This window comes from Orcinus orca, chromosome 9 (assembly GCF_937001465.1).
Source record: "Orcinus orca chromosome 9, mOrcOrc1.1, whole genome shotgun sequence".
NCBI lineage: Eukaryota > Metazoa > Chordata > Mammalia > Artiodactyla > Delphinidae > Orcinus > Orcinus orca.
Genome location: NC_064567.1, coordinates 28,306,276 through 28,327,347, shown reverse-complemented (window position 1 = coordinate 28,327,347; position 21,072 = coordinate 28,306,276). Strand labels below are relative to the sequence as shown.

Genomic DNA, 21,072 nt, shown 5'->3' with positions numbered 1-21,072 from the left:
ACAGTAGGCTTGTTGTAGGCAACCACGTCAGGCTTCCATAGTAGGAAGTGTGCATGTCAGATTGAATATGAGCTTTGGAGTTAGAACTGGTTCTGAATCCCAGCTCTGCCATTGGCTAACTGTGAAAGCTTGGAAAGCCACTGAACTCCTCTGAGCTTCAGTTTCCTGTCTCCAAATCAGGGATGATGCTTCCATTTTGCATATAAATTAAGGATTAGGGTTAATGTTTGTAAACTATCTTGGCCAACAGTGAGTAATAAGTGAAGGATAGCTATTAATGATTAGCGTTGCTCAGTGCCACCAAGGAGAGGGTAAGGAGAAAACACCAAAGGTTTCCTGACTATTATAAACAGCTGAGCCCTAATGCCTCAAACATATTTCAAAGCAGCACAATTAAGCACCAGATGTTAAGCATAGTAAACAGACTTGGATTAAATGCACTTAGACTAGAGGTGCAGAGAATAGTGGTTGTGTCAGTGCAAAAAGAACTCTTTTTTTTACAAAAATTATAACTAAAGAAGAGTTGCTGTCTTTGCTAGTACTAGTAAGTTTCTCTAGCTTTGAAAGTTTTTTTTTTTTTATGGTTTTCTATTATAGCAAAAATCTCCTGATCTTAGAAGCTGAGCAGATAAAAATGGCATACAAATTTGTCAGTAAGAAACATTTGTCATTTGTTTCTTCAGGGCTACAACAGACCAAAAGCTTACATTGCTGCCCAAGGCCCACTGAAATCTACAGCTGAAGATTTCTGGAGGATGATATGGGAGCATAATGTGGAAGTTATTGTCATGATAACAAACCTTGTGGAGAAAGGAAGGGTATGAAGGTCATCTATTATGCCATCCCCGAGATAGTGATTAGAAATGCTTTAAGTTGCTTTTGATAGAGTCAGCATTAAAGTCAGGGAAGCTAATCAGGATTCCTTTCAAGTAAGTATGACAGCTTAAGGGAAACTGTTAAAAGGTCAAAAAGTTTCGCTGTAACTCAAGCTACCTGCTATTTAAATGCATTCTTCATTCCGTAAGAAAAAGCAAATGAGGTTCATTGAAAAGCGATGCAGAGTGAAGTAGATTTTAATTCATGGGAGCTGGATTCTAGTCCTGGCTTTATAGCAACTCAGTACATCTGGCCTCACTTTCCTCATCTGAAAGGGGGGAGTTTGAATCTGATCATCTCAAGTCTCTTTCAGCCCTGTAATTCTCTCTCTGCTCTCCTCGACAACAAACCTGCAATCACTTAGAACAGAAAGAACGTGTTTAGAAGAATGAGGGAGTCATGGTATCCAATCTTTACTGATTTCAGGGATGACTTACACTAAGCATTTGAAATATGAAAAGAGCATCTTGACTTTCTCTTTTGCAGAGAAAATGTGACCAGTACTGGCCTGCCGATGGGAATGAAGAGTATGGGAACTTTCTGGTCACTCAAAAGAGCGTTCAAATGCTTGCATATTACACTGTGAGGACTTTTACTCTAAGAAACACGAAGATCAAAAAGGTGAGTGCACAAATGATGGCTATCATCCATTGAGTAATACATCTCAATCCTTTTTTAAGAAAACAGGTGGTATAACCGAAACAGGGTAAAAATACAAATAATTAAAGGCGTTAAGAGTTCTTATCACAGGGCTTCCCTGGTGGCGCAGTGGTTGGGAGTCCGCCTGCCGATGCAGGGGACACGGGTTCGTGCCCCGGTCCGGGAAGATCCCACATGCCGCGGAGCGGCTGGGCCCGTGAGCCATGGCCGCTGAGCCTGCGTGTCTGCAGCCTGTGCTCCACAACGGGAGAGGCCGCAACAGTGAGAGGCCCGCGTACCGCAAAAAAAAAAAAAAAAAAAAAGAGTTCTTATCACAGCTACGCCTCAATCCCAAAAGTTTCTTCCAAGTTTCTTAATGCCAGGTGTGGCTTTAGCACCATATTGGTGATGGTGCCAATGGTTGCAGTTATACAGGAACAAAAGTCCCTGCCCCATGTGATAACTGCACATCCAGCTGAAAATAGTGGAGACTGAAAAAGGGGAGGAGAAGAAAAAGAGCAAGTTATAAGTCAGGGTTCCTTAGAAAAACATATATCTGCATGTAGATATATATGTATGTGTGTATATATACATATATTTAAAGAGAGAGAGAGGGTGTTTTAAGAATTGACTCCAGGCTGGAAATTCAGGCAAGATTTCTACGTTGCAGTCTTTAGAATACCTTCTTCTTCAGGAAACCTCAGTCTTTGGTCTTAAGGCCTTCAACTGACATCATGGAGCAGAATCCACCTTACTGGAAGTCTTACTGATTTAAACGTCAATCACATCTAAAAAATACCTGGACAGTAACATCTGGTGTGACAGGTGTTTGACCAAACTACTGGCCACCATAGCCTAGCCAAGTTGACACATAACATTGACCATCACAAATGACAGTGTACTTTTTTAGCTTCATTATGAACCACCAACATCAAGCTATGAATCCTGAGTTGATGTTTAAGGACCCCGTATGTGTGTGTTCCTATAATTAGCTGATTAGCTGTCTGGTCTCTTCCAGGGTTCCCAGAAAGGAAGACCCAGTGGGCGCATGGTCACCCAGTACCACTACACTCAGTGGCCTGACATGGGAGTGCCAGAGTACTCGCTGCCCGTACTGACCTTTGTGAGAAAGGCATCCCAGGCCAAGCGCCACGCAGTAGGCCCTGTTGTTGTCCATTGCAGGTGAGTCTCAGCGCCAGGTTTCCAAGCCCATAGAATTGCTTATGCTAACAAAAAGGGAATCAGTGGAACAAAGGTTTTGCCAAAGTGGGAATGATTTCACAAACTGAGGGGCATGAAACGTTGGTTACTGGGAAGTGAGTGTGCCAGACTCAGGATTGGATTGCTGAATATTTCAAAGCACCAGGTATTTCTATGATGTATAATATTCTATTTGACTGGTTAATTGGATTTCAGCTTATTAACTGTGTGAAGCAGGCAGAACAACGTTTTGTCATTAAACAAGCACTTGTTACAACATAACGTCGTGGGATAAAAATGCTTAAGACACAACCCCTGTTCCTAGGAGTTAATAGTCTATTGTAGACTTAATATGCCAGGTTTACGTTAGAAAAACCAAAGTGCACAAAGTATGGGGAATTTAGCAAAATATTTCAAGTTGTTTTTAAACAGTTTGGGGTCAAAACCCCATTCTCATTTTCCTGAGTTCTGTCTAATATAGCCTATTGAACGTGTAATCAATTCATCGTTGCCCAGGTACTTTAATTTCCAAGACTGGGTGAGCGAATAGAAATAATGATATTTCAGAGAAGGAGAAAAATGCGTTAGACGCTTTAATTTAATATTTTTCAGTTAAAACAAAAATAGCAGTTACTGTTTACTGCGTGCTGACTCCTGTGCCAAGCTTTCCGACCACAAAAGTCAAATTCATTTCTATGTGGAGTACTTTTGTCAAAGCAGCGTCTGTGTTTTTACAGAAACAACTGTTTTCCTTTGATATGCAGAGTATCTCACACATTCTAATTACCTATCTCAGGAGTTATCCTCAAAGTCTGAGAGACCTATCTTGAGTTTTTTATCTGCGAGCCCGACGATAAGCTGAGGGAAACAGGAAGATGCAGGAAAAATAGCTGTGAAGGTCAGGGATTGTTTCCTAGCGAATGGAAAAGGCCCAGAGCCTTGTGCAGAGCAGGTGCTAATTCTTCACTCTAGTACTTCCTACTTGTCAGAGCATTTGAAAAGAATCCCTGTCTCTGAATTCTGTCCCTCCAGTAGAGGCTTTGAAGAAGTTGCTAGATAATGGCCCTTTAGAAATGACTGAAGTTATTCTTTATTCCTCACCATCTCACTGAAATGATATTTTCAGCTGAAAGCCTTCGCAAACTCTTTTTTTCCATTAATGTGGAAACCTTTACAAACATGTTTACCTGACGATACAGACCCAGAGACCTTGTCTTTTCAGAGTCTGGTGAGGCTGACGCTTTCATTCTTCTCAAATTAAATGTCTATTTGCTATACTCTGATACATAGTATTTCCACTGTATAATGTATAACGAATAATAACTGTAATTGAAAATAAAAACGTCTCCAACAGGAATAATCAGATTGCTTTGGAGTTTGACCTGTAAGCAAGAAAGAAAAAAGAAAACTTTGTTTGCTATTTGAAGCACTATGCGTAACTCCTAAGCTGCTTACTGTCTTGCTGAATTACTTACTAAGTGGCTCATTTGCTTGGAGAAGGATATTAATTTACAAGACAGCCGGGAGTGACCAATCCTCAAATGTGTTTTATGTTGACATTGAAGTCTCTTTCTCTGTGTGCTTTTCAGTGCTGGCGTTGGGAGGACAGGCACATACATCGTGCTAGACAGTATGCTGCAGCAGATTCAACACGAAGGAACTGTCAACATATTCGGCTTTTTAAAACACATTCGTTCACAAAGAAATTACCTGGTGCAAACCGAGGTATGATAAAAAGGATAATGTCCTTTAGCTAAGGGTTGGAAGTGTCCCTAAACTGCTGGATAGACCAGCGTTTGTATTACCAGGTGCGTTCGTCCCATGGGGCTCCCTGTAAGAAAGTGCTACAAACCGGGTGGCTTAAAACAACAGAAACGTGTTGTCCCCAACTTCTGGAGGATGGAAGTCCAAAATCAAGGGGTAGGCAGGGCCATACCGAATCCTCTAGGGAAGGATCCTTCCCTGTCTCTTCAAGCTTCTGATAGCCTCGTATTTCCCTGGACTTGGCAGCCTAACTGCCTCCTTCTTCACACGGCTGTCTTCCCTCTGTGTCCGTGTCTGTGTCCAAATTTCCCTCTTCTTAGAAGGACACCAGTCCCCACCTCATCTTAACTAACTACATCTGCATCGACTCTATTTACAAGTAAGGTCGCATTCTGAGGTCCTGGGAGGTTAGGGTTTCAGCATATCTTCTGCGGGGGCGGGAGGCGTGCATAATTCAAACTATAACACCAGGTACTTGCGCGTAAGTCATGGATGGACCAGCTAACTTTTGTCTATTTTATGACCAAATGGGGAATATCTTTAAAATGATACCAGTCACAGGCGAGATTCAGAAAAAGAGTAAGTGGATCAGTCAACCCTCATCTCCTCGTGCTGAATCCTCAAGCTTTTCCTGCATGTAATGAATGAATGGATTTATTCTTATATTTAAATAGTATGAATTATGCTCAAATTATTCCCTTTTTTAAGCCCAGATCGTTTACCCCTATATGACACAGGACAAGCTCTGCATACCTGTATTTTATTTTCACTATTTCTAAATAAAAATGGATTTAAATTGAAAACTATGTATGGCAGCTTGAAAGCAATAAGAAACATATGACTGAGTGGGCTTCCACACCAAACCAACCAAACATCATTCCATCGAGGAAATGACATTCTAGTCAGATAAGACGAGGGAAGAGTCCCATACGTGAAATGGAAGATAACTGTTAAAAACTGTATAGATAATTGTACTAAATTATATATGACCGGCTAAAAGGAGAACTGGAATGGGAAGAAGGGAAGACCCATCAGAAGTAGAGAAGTCAGTGCAAAATGTGGAAGAGGGTCTCAGGTTTGAAGGATGAGCAGAGAGGGCATTGCTTTGCCTCCCCAAATCTTCCAGTGATCTCCTTCCCTAAATGCCAACGCACAAGAAATAAAGAGATGAGGGATGGAAAGAGTTGTATTGTTTCTGGATGACCACCTTTTCCTCCATCTGACTTCCTGCCAGGACTGGTGAGCAATCTCCGTGGGTCCTCCCTTCCATTTTGTAAAACGCTTTTTGTCCATCAGTGGAAGATACTACTTTTGTACCTCAATACATATAAGGAGAACCTGAGGTGATATCCCTGTTTGTCATTGCTTTGCCAGGAACAGTATGTCTTCATTCATGACGCACTGGTCGAGGCGATACTTAGTAAAGAAACTGAGGTCCCGGACAGCCACATCCATGCCTATGTTAATGGGATCCTCATTCCTGGACCAACAGGCAAAACAAAGCTAGACAAACAATTCAAGGTGAGTTCTCTCGGAAGCCCCTCTCTTGGGTGTCACCACAGGTTGGAATGTTCCTGCATCTCCTCATTTGAGTGGACAAAGCCATGTGGACAGGCAGAGCGCTCTGTTGGCCCAGTGGCTTTGTTGTGTTCTTTACAACAGGCAACAAAGCCACTTGGCAAATTTCAAGAACCTTAATTTTGAGTAGCGAGAGGGAAGGTTCTCAGAAACCCTAGAAATGCAGACGTGGTCCAGGAAAGGAGGGCACAGAACAGAACAGGAGGAACAGGCAGAACTTCTAACACAGACGGTGTAAGTGCTCTTCTCGCTTTGAGAAAACCAGACCACTTAACCACGAGTGCTGTGCTCAGGCTGCTTGTGCTGCTCTTTGGAAGAGTCTGTCTCACTTGAAACCCCCAGACTAGAATAGGCCATCCCACAAGAATAGCTTCTTCAACCCCAGTTTCTCCCACCCACCCTGTCACAAGGACGTCGGCTAGACAGGGGAGCGTGGTTTGTTCAACGTTCTACCTCTCACAGCTTAGCTCTCTGATTTCCAGAAACCAGTCAGCAAAGAATTCAGAAAGCAGTTGTTACCAGACCTGCCTGCGGAGATAGAGGGATTTGCAGAGCTGTCATCTTCCAGAGGAATGAAGGCTGCGTTATTTTGTTCCCCATTATTTCTATACTAACCTCTTACTTCTCAGGGTTGCTAGAGAAACAGGGCCAGTTTCTGAAGAAGGAATGTCTAGGAAGAATTCAGAAGGCCCTGGAAAAACCCAGGAGAGTTAACAAACCTCAAGATTGAAGTTTTTTCTTTCTTTTCCGCGGCTTACAACATAGAAGATGTAGTCATGAGTTCCCTCTGACTTTTTACCTTCTCGTTCAGCACCTTTTGTGCTTTGGGAGGAGTAAGAGACAGAGGAGGGGTGGAAGCTGAACTTAGAAATTGCAGACAGGAAAACAGAAATGTTTTATTCAGCCAAACTTATCTGAGTCATAAAGGAACACTTTAAGGAAGACAAAGTGCACAATACAGCTTCCAGAAACAGATAATAACTATAAAGCATTAATGTGATGTTGCTAGGATGGCTTTTTTCTAAGTTAAAAATATACATCTATTACCCGTTTTCTTATTTAAATATGATTTACCCCATACACAATTAAATTAATAAAAGAATTGATATCGCTTATACTGGATAATTCAGGATCAAAATGGAAATATCAATTATGAGATCAGAATCTAATTTAAAAACAGAGACATTTGACTCTGTTTCCTGTTAACATCCTAACTAGGGAAATTTGGAGGGGTGTGTGTGTGTATACTGTCCTATAAGAAAACGTATTTATTCAAGTTTACCCATAGAAAAATGTCCTTGAAATGAATTGCATGTCTATTTATTCAACAAATATTTATCAGAAACCCACCTCAGCATTGAAAAGTAAAGAATCAGGACTTCCCTGGTGGAGCAGTGGTTAAGAATCTGCCTGCCAATGCAGGGGACACAGGTTTGAGCCCTGGTCCGGGAAGATCCCACATGCCACGGAGCGGCTGGGCCCGTGAGCCATGGCCGCTGAGCCTGCGCGTCCAGAGCCTGTGCTCCGCAACGGGAGAGGCCACAACAGTGAGAGGCCCGTGTACCGCAAAAAAAACCCCCAAAAAAACAAAAACACAAACTGGGATATACTTTTTTCATCTGTTAGCCTGTCAAAAATTAAACACCAGTGACTCCTAATTCTTTATAGAAACCCTCACATGTGTGCACATTAAGAAATATACAAGGGATATTCATTGCTACAAAGTTTGAAATAGCAAAACATTGGAAATAACCCAAACATTCACTAACTGGGGAATAGGTAAATAACAAGTAGATAATTCGTGTGATTGAGTACTAAAATAATGAATAAAATCCAACTATATGCATATATATGTGCACACACACATACACACACACTCACATGCAATTTATTTCCCAGCTGCAGTGTGAGATTTAGGTAGAGAAAATGGAGAGCACACACCATAGAGGAAGGTTCCTAATGCTGCAAGTCAAGCTAGACATCAAGTCTTCTCTGCTTATTTTAACCCTCCTGGTATAGAATATAGAACATAGATGTACCAAGGAGTCCCCCAGAACAAGTTTAATTCAAGGAATTCTTGGAAAATAAGTCAGATATATTTATATTCAGTATCTTATCTTTGTTGAGTCTCCTGTGTATATGTGTGTGTGTGTGTGTGTGTGTGTGTGTGTATTTGAGGGGCTTAAATGAAATAATCTATATTTTTCCTTGACACCCTTTCTCAGCTCCTGAGTCAATCAAATATACAGCAGAGTGACTATTCTACAGCCCTAAAGCAATGCAACAGAGAAAAGAACAGAACATCTTCCATCATCCCTGGTAAGCTATGTTGAATTTTGGAAGAAAAAAAACCCCCACTTTTTAAATAATAGAAGCCTTGTAGATAATTTGACAATAGTTGTACACCTTGGAACAAAAACAATACACTCATATTTTTCTAATCATGCCAGATAATATAACTTAACAAGGACTCTTAAACCTTGAGGTCTTCGTCTAGAAGTGCAAAATACATAGAAAAACTAGCTTAAAAGTCAAACACACTCTACTTGCAAAATGCAGCTATGTTTTGCCATTTGCAGGGGCGGGGAGGAGATACAGTGCTAAGAGCTTACTTGTTTATGATGAATGTTCTGTATTCCCAGTGGAAAGATCCAGAGTTGGCATTTCATCCCTGAGTGGGGAAGGCACAGACTACATCAATGCCTCCTACATCATGGTAAGTCAGAGAGCCACTGGGGAGACTGCTGCAGCTTGCGTTATCAGAATCAAAACCAGAGTGGGGGGCTTCCCTGGTGGCGCAGTGGTTGAGAGTCCGCCTGCTGATGCAGGGGACACGGGTTCGTGCCCCGGTCCGGGAAGATCCCACATGCCGCAGAGCGGCTGGGCCCGTGAGCCATGGCCGCTGAGCCTGTGTGTCTGGAGCCTGTGCTCCGCAATGGGAGAGGCCACAACAGTGGGGGCCCGCGTACCACAAAAAACAAAACAAAACAAACAACAAAAAAAAAACCAGAGTGGGCTGCCCAAAGCAGTGACTGGCAGATACGGGAGGCACCACAGGTGGACATGAGTCGTATCTGATGACTACAGACTCACAGCCCACAGCAGCAATAGAATCATAGCATTCCTTGATGTTTTTATGTGTGCTGGGACTGGAGAACTCTTAATCAAGACAATGAGTAGATGTGGGAACCAAACTCACCATGAGTAGATACAAAACATCCACTCACCCTTCTAAGCAGCTCCATTTCATTCACCAAAGCAGATTCCCTGCAGACCCAGGATACACTAGCGTTAGCAAAGTCCAGTCTCGTTCACATTACCACTCCAGGTTTGCAGCACGGTTCTCACCCTGCAAACTGGGCTCATTTGGGGACTTGGATTTCTAAAGATACAATACTTTCTTTCTGCATTTAGATCTACTATCAGAGGGATGAGTGCTTTAGTAGCTGTTGTGTGACCTTCATTTCCATTTTAGGTCAATCAATCACAGACTTTGCCTTCAGATGAGAGTCCTAATCCCCGTGCCAAAATCACTGTTCTGTTTATCTAGAAAATACTAAGGTATATCCATGCAAGAAACAGGGAGATGAGTGGAGGTGGCATCTAAAAGCATGCCACACTTAAAATAGGGGCATCTTAATACTATAGGAAGCAGATATTTTTACTCAAAAATTGAGAATGGGTTAAGAGAACAAATATAAATATTGCATTGTGTGCTGGTTAGATAGAAGACAGACTGTTCTTGTCAAGAAAATAATTAAATGCTGGAAAATATTACCTACAAAGCTTGCCACATTACATCTGAAGATTTACAAAATAGGATGAATTTTTACTTACCTGGAATGACTTAAGTGGGATATTGACTGAAGTTGCAGGATAAACTAGAGTCCTTTCAAGGTCTCTTCGCATCCAAAGAATCTACAAGTAACCAGAAAAACATTTAATTATGTACAACCTGCTCATTCAAATCCGAATATATGAACTTAAAAGTTTTCTGCTTCTTAAACAAGATTGTAACCAAAACAAAGTAAATTGAGTAGAATTCTACTTGATGAATAAATGAAGCTAAAGCTTAAAAAATAAAAAATGAAAATATTCCACACTTCATATGAGCCCATGGGGGATAAGAATGCAATCTGAGAGATTCCATTGCAGAAGGGGCTAACTGAGCCCTGATTTTGGTAAGCAGTAACGTGGAAATCATGATTAATTCAATGGCACCAGCTTTCAGGTTTCTGCAGCAACATTTGCAAGGTGCCCGCCCCCCCACCCCCCCCCCCCTCTCCTGTAGAGGCAGCCAGGGTGTAAAGGTATCCGGTTGCCAGTAGGTGTGAAATTTAGCACTCTGCCATTGGGACTTGTGAAAAGTAAGAAATATAAAATCTCTAGATTTCCTTTCTATCTAGTGTGAGAGACATAGTCCAGAAGCCATTTTTGTTGTCTCCTCCTAGAGGTGATAGCTGGGTAAGCTTGGGCACAGCACTTAATTTCTTAAGCTTCAGTTTAATCGCCTATAAAATGAAGATCACATTCCCTTTGTCATAGTACTACTGTGAGGAATAAAGGAAGAAAATGTTTAGTGCTATACCTGGCATATAGGAGGTGTCTGTAACATTGGCTATAATAATCACATTATTATTTATAGATACAATCCACAAATAAAAAGACAGTAACCATTAACCTATAAATGTTTTTTGAATGTTTAAAGTCACATGCCAAGGCTCTTTCTATGTTCTCTTTGGTTTTGTAGGGTTATTATCAGAGCAATGAATTCATCATCACCCAACATCCCCTTCTCCATACCATCAAGGATTTCTGGAGGATGATCTGGGACCATAACGCCCAGCTGGTCATTATGCTTCCAGATGGTCAAAACATGGTAAGTCCCTCAGGTCATTTTTGGCATGTTCTTTACAGGGTAGGTATCAAGATACAACCACCAGAAGTCCAGCATACAAAGAATGTATTTTTTTCAACCAATAAACTAATATTGAAATTGCACCTTGTCTATTATTGGACTTGGTTTGGATACTATATCCCAGGTCTGAAATTGTTGAATGACAGTTTTAAATAAAAGTAGGCTGAAATTAACTTAAGTATTTATTACACTGTTAAGGAAATTAGAATTGCAATCATGAAGGAAGTCAGCCCATATGTTTCTATTTACATTTTTTAAAATAAAAGTTGTTAGGATATTTTAAGAGTAAATATTGAGATTCAAAGAAAAATTTGAGTTGAATTGTCTATGGCAACCAGTTAACTTCATTTCGCAGTCTGATTTAAACATTTTATTAAAATCTAGAACCTTCTTTGGTTTTTAATCCTCCAGGCAGAAGATGAATTTGTTTACTGGCCAAATAAGGATGAGCCCATAAATTGTGAGAGTTTTAAGGTCACTCTTATGGCTGAAGAACACAAATGTCTGTCTAACGAAGAAAAACTTATAATGCAAGATTTTATCTTAGAAGCTACCCAGGTATGGACATAGTTTAAATGACAAACCTTTCATCTTAAGCACATGTTAAATATATGCCAGTTTAAGAATCTCTCCTAGAACTAAAAAGAAGGAATCTGATTTCTTACAAATTGAGACAGATTACCCAAATAATAAATTTTACCTTACTTGTCATTTTCATTTGCAAAATCTTATAGAATCATTAAACAATCAGCCATCACTAAACTCCACCATCCCTGACTTCTACACACACAGGAAGTCAAAGATTTGTCTTTTACTCCAAAGCAGTTGCTGATAGAAGTTAAGCTGAAAATAAACAGAGTAAAAAAATAATTTCATTAATCCTAATTCTCATGTTTTAAGGCAAGTCCTTACCTTGTATTCTCCTAAATAAAATGGGAAAAATATTACCTACCAAAAAAAGCTTACTGCTCTCTACTCATGTACAGAGGGTTATTAAGTGAAGAACTGCTTTGAAAACATGCAGTGCAATGAACTAGTGTTGTTTTACTAGACTCCTGATTACCTACAAGGCACCAATTTTAATTCTTTGTCAATAACTGTTTCTATGATTACAGCACAGTTCATAAATTATTGCACAGCTCCTGTGAAAGACTGAAAGATGCTAATAGTGATGAGTAAAGCATGTGAAATTCAGAGGACTTTCTCAATCAGAAAAAAAATAAATCATGTTTTAGATGGTTTAAATGTTTCACTTTACCCTAATTCTGAAACTGGTAAAACATATAGGGTACATAAGAAGATTGAGTATTCGCTAGAATATTTGACCAAAACTTATAAAACTGATGATGCAAATACATTGTTTTCTAAATGTTTTATAGTTCTGCCTGAAACTGATGTTTTATATTTTGTGAGTCAAGGGTCCAATTTTATTATTTTTGTGTGAATAACCATTGTTCCAGTATCATTTATAGATCAACAATACCAGTTCAGTCATAAATCAAATTTTTATATATGTATAAGCCACTTTGGGAGACTGGGGATCAGAGATTTAAGAGATTTAAAGTCACACAACCTGGTTTGGTCACTTAATAAGCAAGGATCAGAACTGAGACTGGAGTGGAAACCATGTCTCCATCCTCCTTACCAGCATTTCCCACACCGTGTCAAGCAATCTTATTCTTCCCTTAGTTAAACCTGAGTAATGCTGGTATTTGAAGAAGTCTATGCTATTTTTTTCTTTTTTTAAATTGAAGTATAGTTGATGTACAATATTTTATGTTACAGGTGTACGATAGAGTGATTCACAATTTTTAGAGGAAGAAGTCTATGTTATTTTTAAAACTAATTTTAAAACTGAAGATTTCTTTTTGTAAGTTTAAATTTATCGGCACAGATACATCTTTGTTCATGATTTGATTGGCAAGATAAGCCCACAAACAAGGTTTATTTTTGAATAAAAAAGAGATCACCTCTGTACCTGGCAAATGTGGTGTCGCGGCATTTTCTCCCTTCCAAGGTGGAGGACAGGCTGCAACTACTGCTGCTCACTCAGCGTGTTTCTTGGTTTTATTGCCTTCCTATAATTCCTGACTTTCCTCAATTCATCTACTCACCAACCAATATGACACTTTCTAAAACAGTAATTTTTATCTCTTCTTATAGGATGATTATGTACTTGAAGTGCGGCATTTTCAGTGTCCCAAATGGCCAAATCCAGATAGCCCCATTAGTAAAACTTTTGAACTTATAAGTATTATCAAAGAAGAAGCTGCCACCAGGGATGGACCCATGATTGTTCATGATGAGTAAGTTCCACACTTTAAATCAATTCACACCTGACGTTCTCTGTGTGTATGTATATTTCTGTTGTCTTTGTACTAACCTAATACTTTGGACCAATCGTGAATTGTTTAGCCAGGGTGGCTTATCTGCTTCTCATGGACAGGATTAACACAAAATAGTTTTGGGGTTTTTTTCCGCTTCTCTGGGAGCTCCTGTTGAAGGCAGAAAATGTGTGCCTGATCACAAGCATCTGCTGTTGCATTCTACACTAAGAACACTTTGTGCGATGAGTCAGTGTTTTAGAACCTGAATTTTCAGGTGCTAACCAGCGAGGCGTCTCTCAGCCATTGGCTTCCTGGGATAGGAGTAAAATTGATATATTTTTTATTTACCAGAAACAGGAATTTTATCCAATAGATCTTTCCAAGTTTCAGTTGTGAACAAATAAAAAATGCATATGCTGGAATTATGTTATATATCAATCCATATTATATATGATGCATATGATAATATTACATAATATATATTATAACCTCAGTCAGATCATTTTGATTTACTGCCAACCCCTTCCATAGTATAAAAATAAGAAATGTATCACCAAATATTGAACTTCTATAAAGTGTCTCATTAGTAATATCATGAACACTCCCCAGTGATTCGAAGTAGACCACAGTTCCATGCACTATAAAGTAATGAGACAATTTATTAAAAATTTCAGTGTTCTTACTGCAAAATTATCAAGGCCATGTGCTCTGTGAGTTTCAAATGTGAACATGTGCTGCATCTGAATGGAGTCTTTGTTCCTTCCATTTGTTTCCAGGCATGGAGGAGTGACAGCAGGAACTTTCTGTGCTCTGACAACCCTTATGCACCAACTAGAAAAAGAAAATTCAGTGGATGTTTACCAGGTAGCCAAGATGATCAATTTGATGAGGCCAGGAGTCTTTGCTGATGCTGTAAGTAATAAAGCAGCGAACCAAACTTTTCTCCTTAGAGCACAAGTCACTTTCTAGAGGCTACCAAAATCGTTTTGTCCTGTATCAAAAAAGATCACATTGATAATGTTAGCATGTAGTTTTCAAGCTGAATTATGTTCAGTTTGCAATCCATAGAACTGGAACAATAAACATTTGAAGTTTAGTTTCCAGAAAATTGATGGATCAAAATTTTAAAATTTCATTGTGTGCCTTTTGCAAGACTTATTGTAATTCTGAAACGTATCCTCAGTAGAAGCACCAACTAATCTGATTTATCCAACAAAATAAATAGTTATTTTCCCAGGGTTAGGGCTCTACATAGCCTCAAAGAAGAGTCAGAAGATAGACTTCAGCTGTTCACCTTTTTCTCAAGCCAAATTCATTTTCTGAACTTAAGAAGTAGCTAATTCTGGGGATAGTTTTGAAAAGAGAGAGAGAGAGAGACACTCGTACAATCAAGAAAGAGCATAGCACATCTGGAAAAATGTCTCAACTCTGAGAATAATTTGGAAGTTTTTTTATTATAGAAACAAGAGCTAGAAAGACAATAGGGAACTTTGTGCAAATGCCCCAGTGGGAGAAGCTTAGGTGGATGCAGAGGTCATAGGCTCACTTCCAGCTTCCTAGTCTGGGTACGTGTAAGGGCCTTATAAAGGGTCCATCTTCAAAGCTCTAGCCCAGACCAGCTGCCAGAGAGTAAGGTAACCCTTGTGCACATGCACTTCAGAGGAGCCCTTATTGAAAGTCTCATTCAGGAGAGTTGAGTTGTATCAAGCTTGTCTTGTATGAAATTGCTTTCGGCGGACTAAACTTATACCCAGGTTTCACAAATGCATTTAATGAGACATGTGGTCCTAATGATTTTCTACTATGGAGCCAGCCACTTGCTCATGTCCTTTGCAACTACCTTCCCCCACCTCACCATCCCCAAGTTGGCATCTGTAAGAGAACAACTACTTTATTCTTCTGTGTGTCTCTACCATGAGACCACAGCAGGGTACACAGGCACACACTCTCCTTCTCACCAAGCAGGACATAAGACCCGTCGGGCTGGTAGAGTGTGAAGGATACTTGGTAAACAGTGGGTCTTGTGAAAGGCCTGCATTCCTCATGAGTTCCTGGGCTGACAGTGCAGTCCTGAGACCTCTTCATAAATAGACAAACCCAACAGATTTTGTAACAAAAGGAGAAAGGAAAATGAATAACTTAGTGGGTTACAGGAGCCTAGTGCCAAAAGGTTTACACACAAGTTGATAAATCAGTATCAGAACCTCATCACATCACCTTCTGATTCCATGAAGTAAATGAGTAAGAATGGAGTGCTTACCATTGGCAAATGTAGTGGGCCAGTGTTCTAGGTCAATGAATGTTGGCTAATTATAGAGCCACTTTAAATTTAATCAGAAAGAGACATTAATACGGATGGGGTGCCTCTGCTGATTATAACAGAGCCCTTAACACGCCTTTCTATGACAGTGGCAAAGGGTGACTAAAAACCTTGCTTCTTTTTACAAACGTATGTCTTCAGCGAGCTTTCTGTTTCTGACCTCCCATTCTCTGTTCTCCAGGAGCAGTATCAATTTCTCTACAAAGCAGTCCTCAGCCTTGTGAGCACCAGGCAGGAAGAGAATCCGTCCACCTCTCTGGACAGTAATGGCGCAGCGTTGCCTGATGGAAATATAGCCGAGAGCTTAGAGTCTTTAGTTTAACATGGAAAAGGGTGAGAAGAGTCCACATCTGGACATTGCTTTCCTCTTTCTAAAATTAGACAGGAAAATTAGTGCAGTTCTTCTGTTATCTGTTTACTTCACATCACCTGACAGTAACTATCATGGCATAGGATTCTGCTGCCAAGTTTACATCATTAACAATGTGTGCCTTTTTGCAAAACTTCTTGTGATTCACTTATTGTGTTTAAACTAAAATGATTGAAATTTACCGTATTTCTAAGAATGGAATTGTGGTATCTTTTTTTCATATTGATTTTAACAGAAAATTTCAATTTATAGATATTAGGAATTCCCAACTACAGAAAACATGTTTGTTTTTAGTGTCAAATTTTTAGCTGTATTTGTAGCAATCGTCAGGTTTGCTAGAAATATAACTTTTAATATAGTATACTGTAAATAAAACACTCTGTTCCCTATGATATTCAACATTTTACAACCACAGTATTCACCTAAAGTAGAAATAATCTGATACTTACTGTAAATACTGCTCTAGCATCTCCATGGACCAAATTTATATTTATAATTGTAGATTTTTATATTTTACTACTGAGTCAGTTTTCTAGTTCTGTGTAATTGTTTAGTTTAATGTTGCAGCTCATCATCTGGTCTTACTCTGTGAGTCTTCTGATATTGTTTTGTGTTGTGGTTAACTCTGTTTTAGCATGTAATTTTAACTTTTATGGAAAATAAAAATACATTTGTTTTGAAAGAAGATGTTTTTATGAGAATAACACCTTACCCGACATTGTTTAAATGGTTTTTATCCAAGGCATTGCAAAAATAAATATAAATATTGCCATCAATTTGTGTTTGCTTGTGGAGTGCTGAGGCATGTGTAGCAGAAAATTGTGGACATGTTCCCTCTGAGATTATGGACGTGAAAGAAGGTTGATGGGATGGGACAGTGTATAGAGCTGATTCCCAAACTGTGCCTTAAGGCACACAGGAAACTCACAAAACTGAAGATTTTTGAGGACAACACAGCAATGTGTACTGACACTACACAATTACTACTACTAAATTATTTGGATCTAACTACTTAATAAACAGAACCATTATGTATTTCCTTTGGTTTAGGGGAGCTATGAAAATGTTACTCAGAAGCTGAGGGCATGATGTACCAAGAAATGTTGGGAAACTGGTTTAGAACCAAGCTGGGAGTTAGAAGCAGGCAGATTTGCCAGCGAGGGAGAAGCTAAGCTGGTTTGGGAGACAAGTGGGTGAATGGACAAGGACCAGGAGGTCCTAACTCCAAGAGTGGAAAAAGGTAAGTCCTAGGTGACAATCCTATTGTCAGGTTTTAAGAGCTATGTGGAGGTGAAGGGCAGGAAAACAGGGAATCATGGGTAGCAAGCCTGCTCTGATACTGGAAGCAGTCCCCTGCCTCAGCCAGGAGTGTTTTAGAACACTGCCCGCAAAGGGGGCACCAGTCCCCAAGAATGCCCAGGTCAGTGCCTAAAGCGGGAGGCCAGGAAAAGTTTTGTTGAAACCAGTGGTTCTCAGAGTATGGTTCCCAGACCAGCAGCATGAGAAAAACCCAGGAACTTGTTAGAAATGCAAATCCTGGACTTCCATCCCAGATCTAAAAATATCAGAAACTCTGAGGTTGGAACTCAGCAATCTATCGCAAGGTGCTGGGCTTCCCCGGTGGCGCAGTGGTTGAGCGTCCGCCTGCCGATGCAGGGGACGCGGGTTCGTGCCCCGGTCCGGGAAGATCCCACATGCCGCGGAGCGGCTGGGCCCGTGAGCCATGGCCGCTGAGCCTGCGCGTGCGGAGCCTGTGCTCCGCAACGGGAGAGGCCACAACAGTGAGAGGCCCGCGTACCGCGAAAAAAAATAGAAACTTATACATTTTTTTTTTTTTTTTTTTTTTTGCGCTACGCGGGCCTCTCTCTGTTGTGGCCTCTCCCGTTGCGGAGCACAGGCTCCGCACGCGCAGGCTCAGCGGCCATGGCTCACGGGCCCAGCCGCTCCGCGGCATGTGGGATCTTCCCGGACCGGGGCACGAACCCGCGTCCCCTGCATCGGCAGGCGGACGCTCAACCACTGCGCCACCGGGGAAGCTTTTAAGGCAGTAGTCATGAGGGATCTTCCCAGACCGGGGCACGAACCCGCGTCCGCTGCATCGGCAGGCGGACGCTCAACCACTGCCCCACCGGGGAAGCCCTATGTTTCTACCTTTTTAGCTTTCCTTTTAAGGCAATAGCCATGAGGGATCGTCCCAGACCGGGGCACGAACCCGCGTCTCCTGCATCGGCAGGCGGATTCTTAACCACTGCGCCACCGGGGAAGCCCTATGTTTCTACCTTTTTAGCTTTCCTTTTAAAGCAATAGTCATGAAGCGTTTTGAAATAGAAAAAAATTCCAACAAATAGTGTCACAAATCACAAAATATTGATAAGTACTGACCTACAGGGTATAAAACAATTAACATGCTTCTTTCTCACCCTCCCAGGGAGGAAGGCCAGAAGGTTAATTCTGATTCCTTGGTTGCTTTTCTAGCCTTGTCTCTTACACCTCTTGTTTTACAGTTTTGTTTCCCCATAACCCACAAAGTCTAATCTGAACAAGGAGTCCATGTCACAATTATTTTTTCTATTTTTCTGTTTGCCTTTGTCCCAGGAACAAATGGCCTTTGAAGGGATATAGAATTTTTTTCCTTCATGGTTTTTTTTATTAGTGAGGTGCCTTGTAGGGTCTCTTCCAAGAGAATGTAATGTTGCAAGTGCAGGTATGATAACCAAGTATTTTATAGACAAATTCTAATAAAAATACCCTGAAACCAATAAAAAAGACGATCCTGTCAGATATAGCAATCTTTCCTCATCTTATGAAGCTTAACTCTGAGACAATAATCAATTATGAGAAGTGAAAATAAATGAAGCCTCGTAAGTAAGCCTCATAAGTCTTACCCAATTATTTACCAAAATTTCATAGAGTTTTATTGCATTCACAGCTTTTATCCACACATTGTTTTATTACATAATTGTGGCCTTGTTATGAATATATTTTTATGCTGCCTTTCATGTTGTTACATAGGCATTTTTATTACACATAATTATAAACCTATCATTGTTACTGTGTAATAGTCTACCTTGTATAGTGGTTTTCAAACAGGGATAGTATTGCGCCCCAGGGGACATTTGGCAGTGTCTGGACACATTTTTGGTTTTCGCATCTGAAGGGGATGTGCTGCTGGCACTTACTGGGCAGAAGCTAGAAATGCTGCTAAACATTCCGAAATGCACAGGACAGCCCTCACAACGAAGAATCGTACAGCACAGCATGTCGGTAGTACCAGGGTGGAGGAACCCGCCCTCGTGGTGTACCGGGGCTCTTGTGATCACTTTCGTGATGTCAGCTGTTTAGGCTCTTTTCAAATTCTTCCTAAACTACAAAACTATGATAAACATTTCTTTATGTAAAAGCCTTTTACCATATTTAGGATGTTTCCTTAGTACCAATTCCTGTAAGTGCCAGTTGGTGAGAAGATTGTATATTTTTATGTGTCTTAATACTCTTTGGCTTTCCGAGAGTTGTACAGTTTACACTCCCACTGCTCAGGTACTGGAGTCTTAGGGCTCCACTCCTGGGTTCAGGCTTCTGCTCAAACATCTCTTTGAGCAGCATTCCCCAATCGGCCTGTTGGAAGCAGCATCCCCCTCCTCCTAAGGAAGATCTTCAGAATATTTAGTGCTGATCATTGGAAGGGACTTGAGCTGCCTCAGTGTCCCGCGTGTGCAAGCCGAATGTGGGGCCCCCTCTCCGCAAGCCCCTCACCCCAGGCCCTCCCGTCTCCTTACCCTGCTTTTTCTCCGGAGCACATTTTGCTTCCTGACGTATCTTATATTTGTTGTCTGTCCCCCCCATTTGTATATAAGCTCCATGAGGAGAGGAACTTTGGCTCTTGTAAACCTCTGTATTTCTATACCTAGAACAGGACTGGGCACGTTAAAAACACTCACTACATTTTAGATAAATGAATGAATAAGGAGTGAATTAATGAATGAATTGGGGTTGTTTTGTTTTGCTTTACCTAGGACAAAAATGCTCTTTAGTGATCCTGGGAAACCCGACACTCTATAGGTAGTGTTCCTCAACATACAATAAATGTGTCAATTTTGACCCATTTTCTTTTTCTGCAGCACCTTTGTAAATTAGCCCAATTGAGAAATGGTGTTCTATACAGACTTTATCTCCGATATTAAATCACGTAGAGCAGTTTTGCAATCTGCAGAGAGGTATTAAAGATGAGCATGACCCACCTATTTAGCGAAATGCATGGGACTCTATATAGTCCATCATGGGTCTCAGCCTGATACTACCTGAGAATTTATGGCAGCTGCTCCTTCATATCAAATTAATACAAATATTTAATATGTGCATGTTCTACTCAATATTACACCATAGGACTCTTACTTAATTTTCACATTTCTCATCTGAAATCCCCTAATTTGTTAGCATCCAAAATGACTTTAATAGACAAAACTTAGAAAATAAGAACCCTTTATAAGCAGATACATTTTAGTTTCTTAGAATTGAATTCCATTCATAAATAGCACATAGAGTCAGAAATACTAAGTATTTACTTAATTAAAGTGAACTTTTTAGGGAAAGTGGGAAAAATGTACACATTTGTCAAAATAAACAAAAACACTTTTATTATTATAAATCATGATTGATTATCTATCATCCACTCACTGGCTAATTGCAAAATATTCTTGTATATTAGAGGTTTCCTCCTCATTAGTACAATATTGGTGTGTTAGGGTAGGTGGTATTAAATGTTAAGGCATATAAATAAAACACACTACACTGGTTTTAAAAATCTGGACATCCGGGATTTCCCTGGTGGCGCAGTGGTTAAGAATCCGCCTGCCAACACAGGGAACACGGGTTCGAGCCCTGGAACGGGAAAATCCCACATGCCGCGAAGCAACTAAGCCCGTGGACCACAACTACTGAGCTCACGTGCCTAGAGCCTGTGCTCTGCAACAAGAGAAGCCACCACAATGAGAAGCTCGGGCACTGCCGCGAAGAGTGGCCCCTGCTCGCCGCAATTAGAGAGAGCCTGCATGCAGCAACGAAGACCCAACGCAGCCAAAAA

At 40.6% G+C, this 21,072-nt stretch overlaps 1 protein-coding gene across 4 annotated transcripts in view; it reads left to right on the top strand.

The window, feature by feature from the left end:
* Window positions 1–16,768, top strand: part of PTPRZ1 (protein tyrosine phosphatase receptor type Z1) — a 161,003-nt gene extending 144,235 nt beyond the window's left edge. For all 4 annotated transcript variants that reach the window (XM_033420395.2, XM_004265510.3, XM_004265512.3 and 1 more), the window contains 12 exons: window positions 684–818; window positions 1,363–1,497; window positions 2,534–2,697; window positions 4,305–4,440; window positions 5,854–6,000; window positions 8,283–8,376; window positions 8,700–8,773; window positions 10,808–10,936; window positions 11,387–11,533; window positions 13,139–13,281; window positions 14,079–14,214; window positions 15,804–16,768. In XM_033420395.2, the coding sequence (XP_033276286.2) occupies window positions 684–818; window positions 1,363–1,497; window positions 2,534–2,697; window positions 4,305–4,440; window positions 5,854–6,000; window positions 8,283–8,376; window positions 8,700–8,773; window positions 10,808–10,936; window positions 11,387–11,533; window positions 13,139–13,281; window positions 14,079–14,214; window positions 15,804–15,944 (1,581 nt within the window). In that variant the 3' untranslated portion in view covers window positions 15,945–16,768. The remainder of the gene's footprint in view (window positions 1–683; window positions 819–1,362; window positions 1,498–2,533; window positions 2,698–4,304; window positions 4,441–5,853; window positions 6,001–8,282; window positions 8,377–8,699; window positions 8,774–10,807; window positions 10,937–11,386; window positions 11,534–13,138; window positions 13,282–14,078; window positions 14,215–15,803) is intronic.
* Window positions 16,769–21,072: the final 4,304 nt, after the last annotated feature.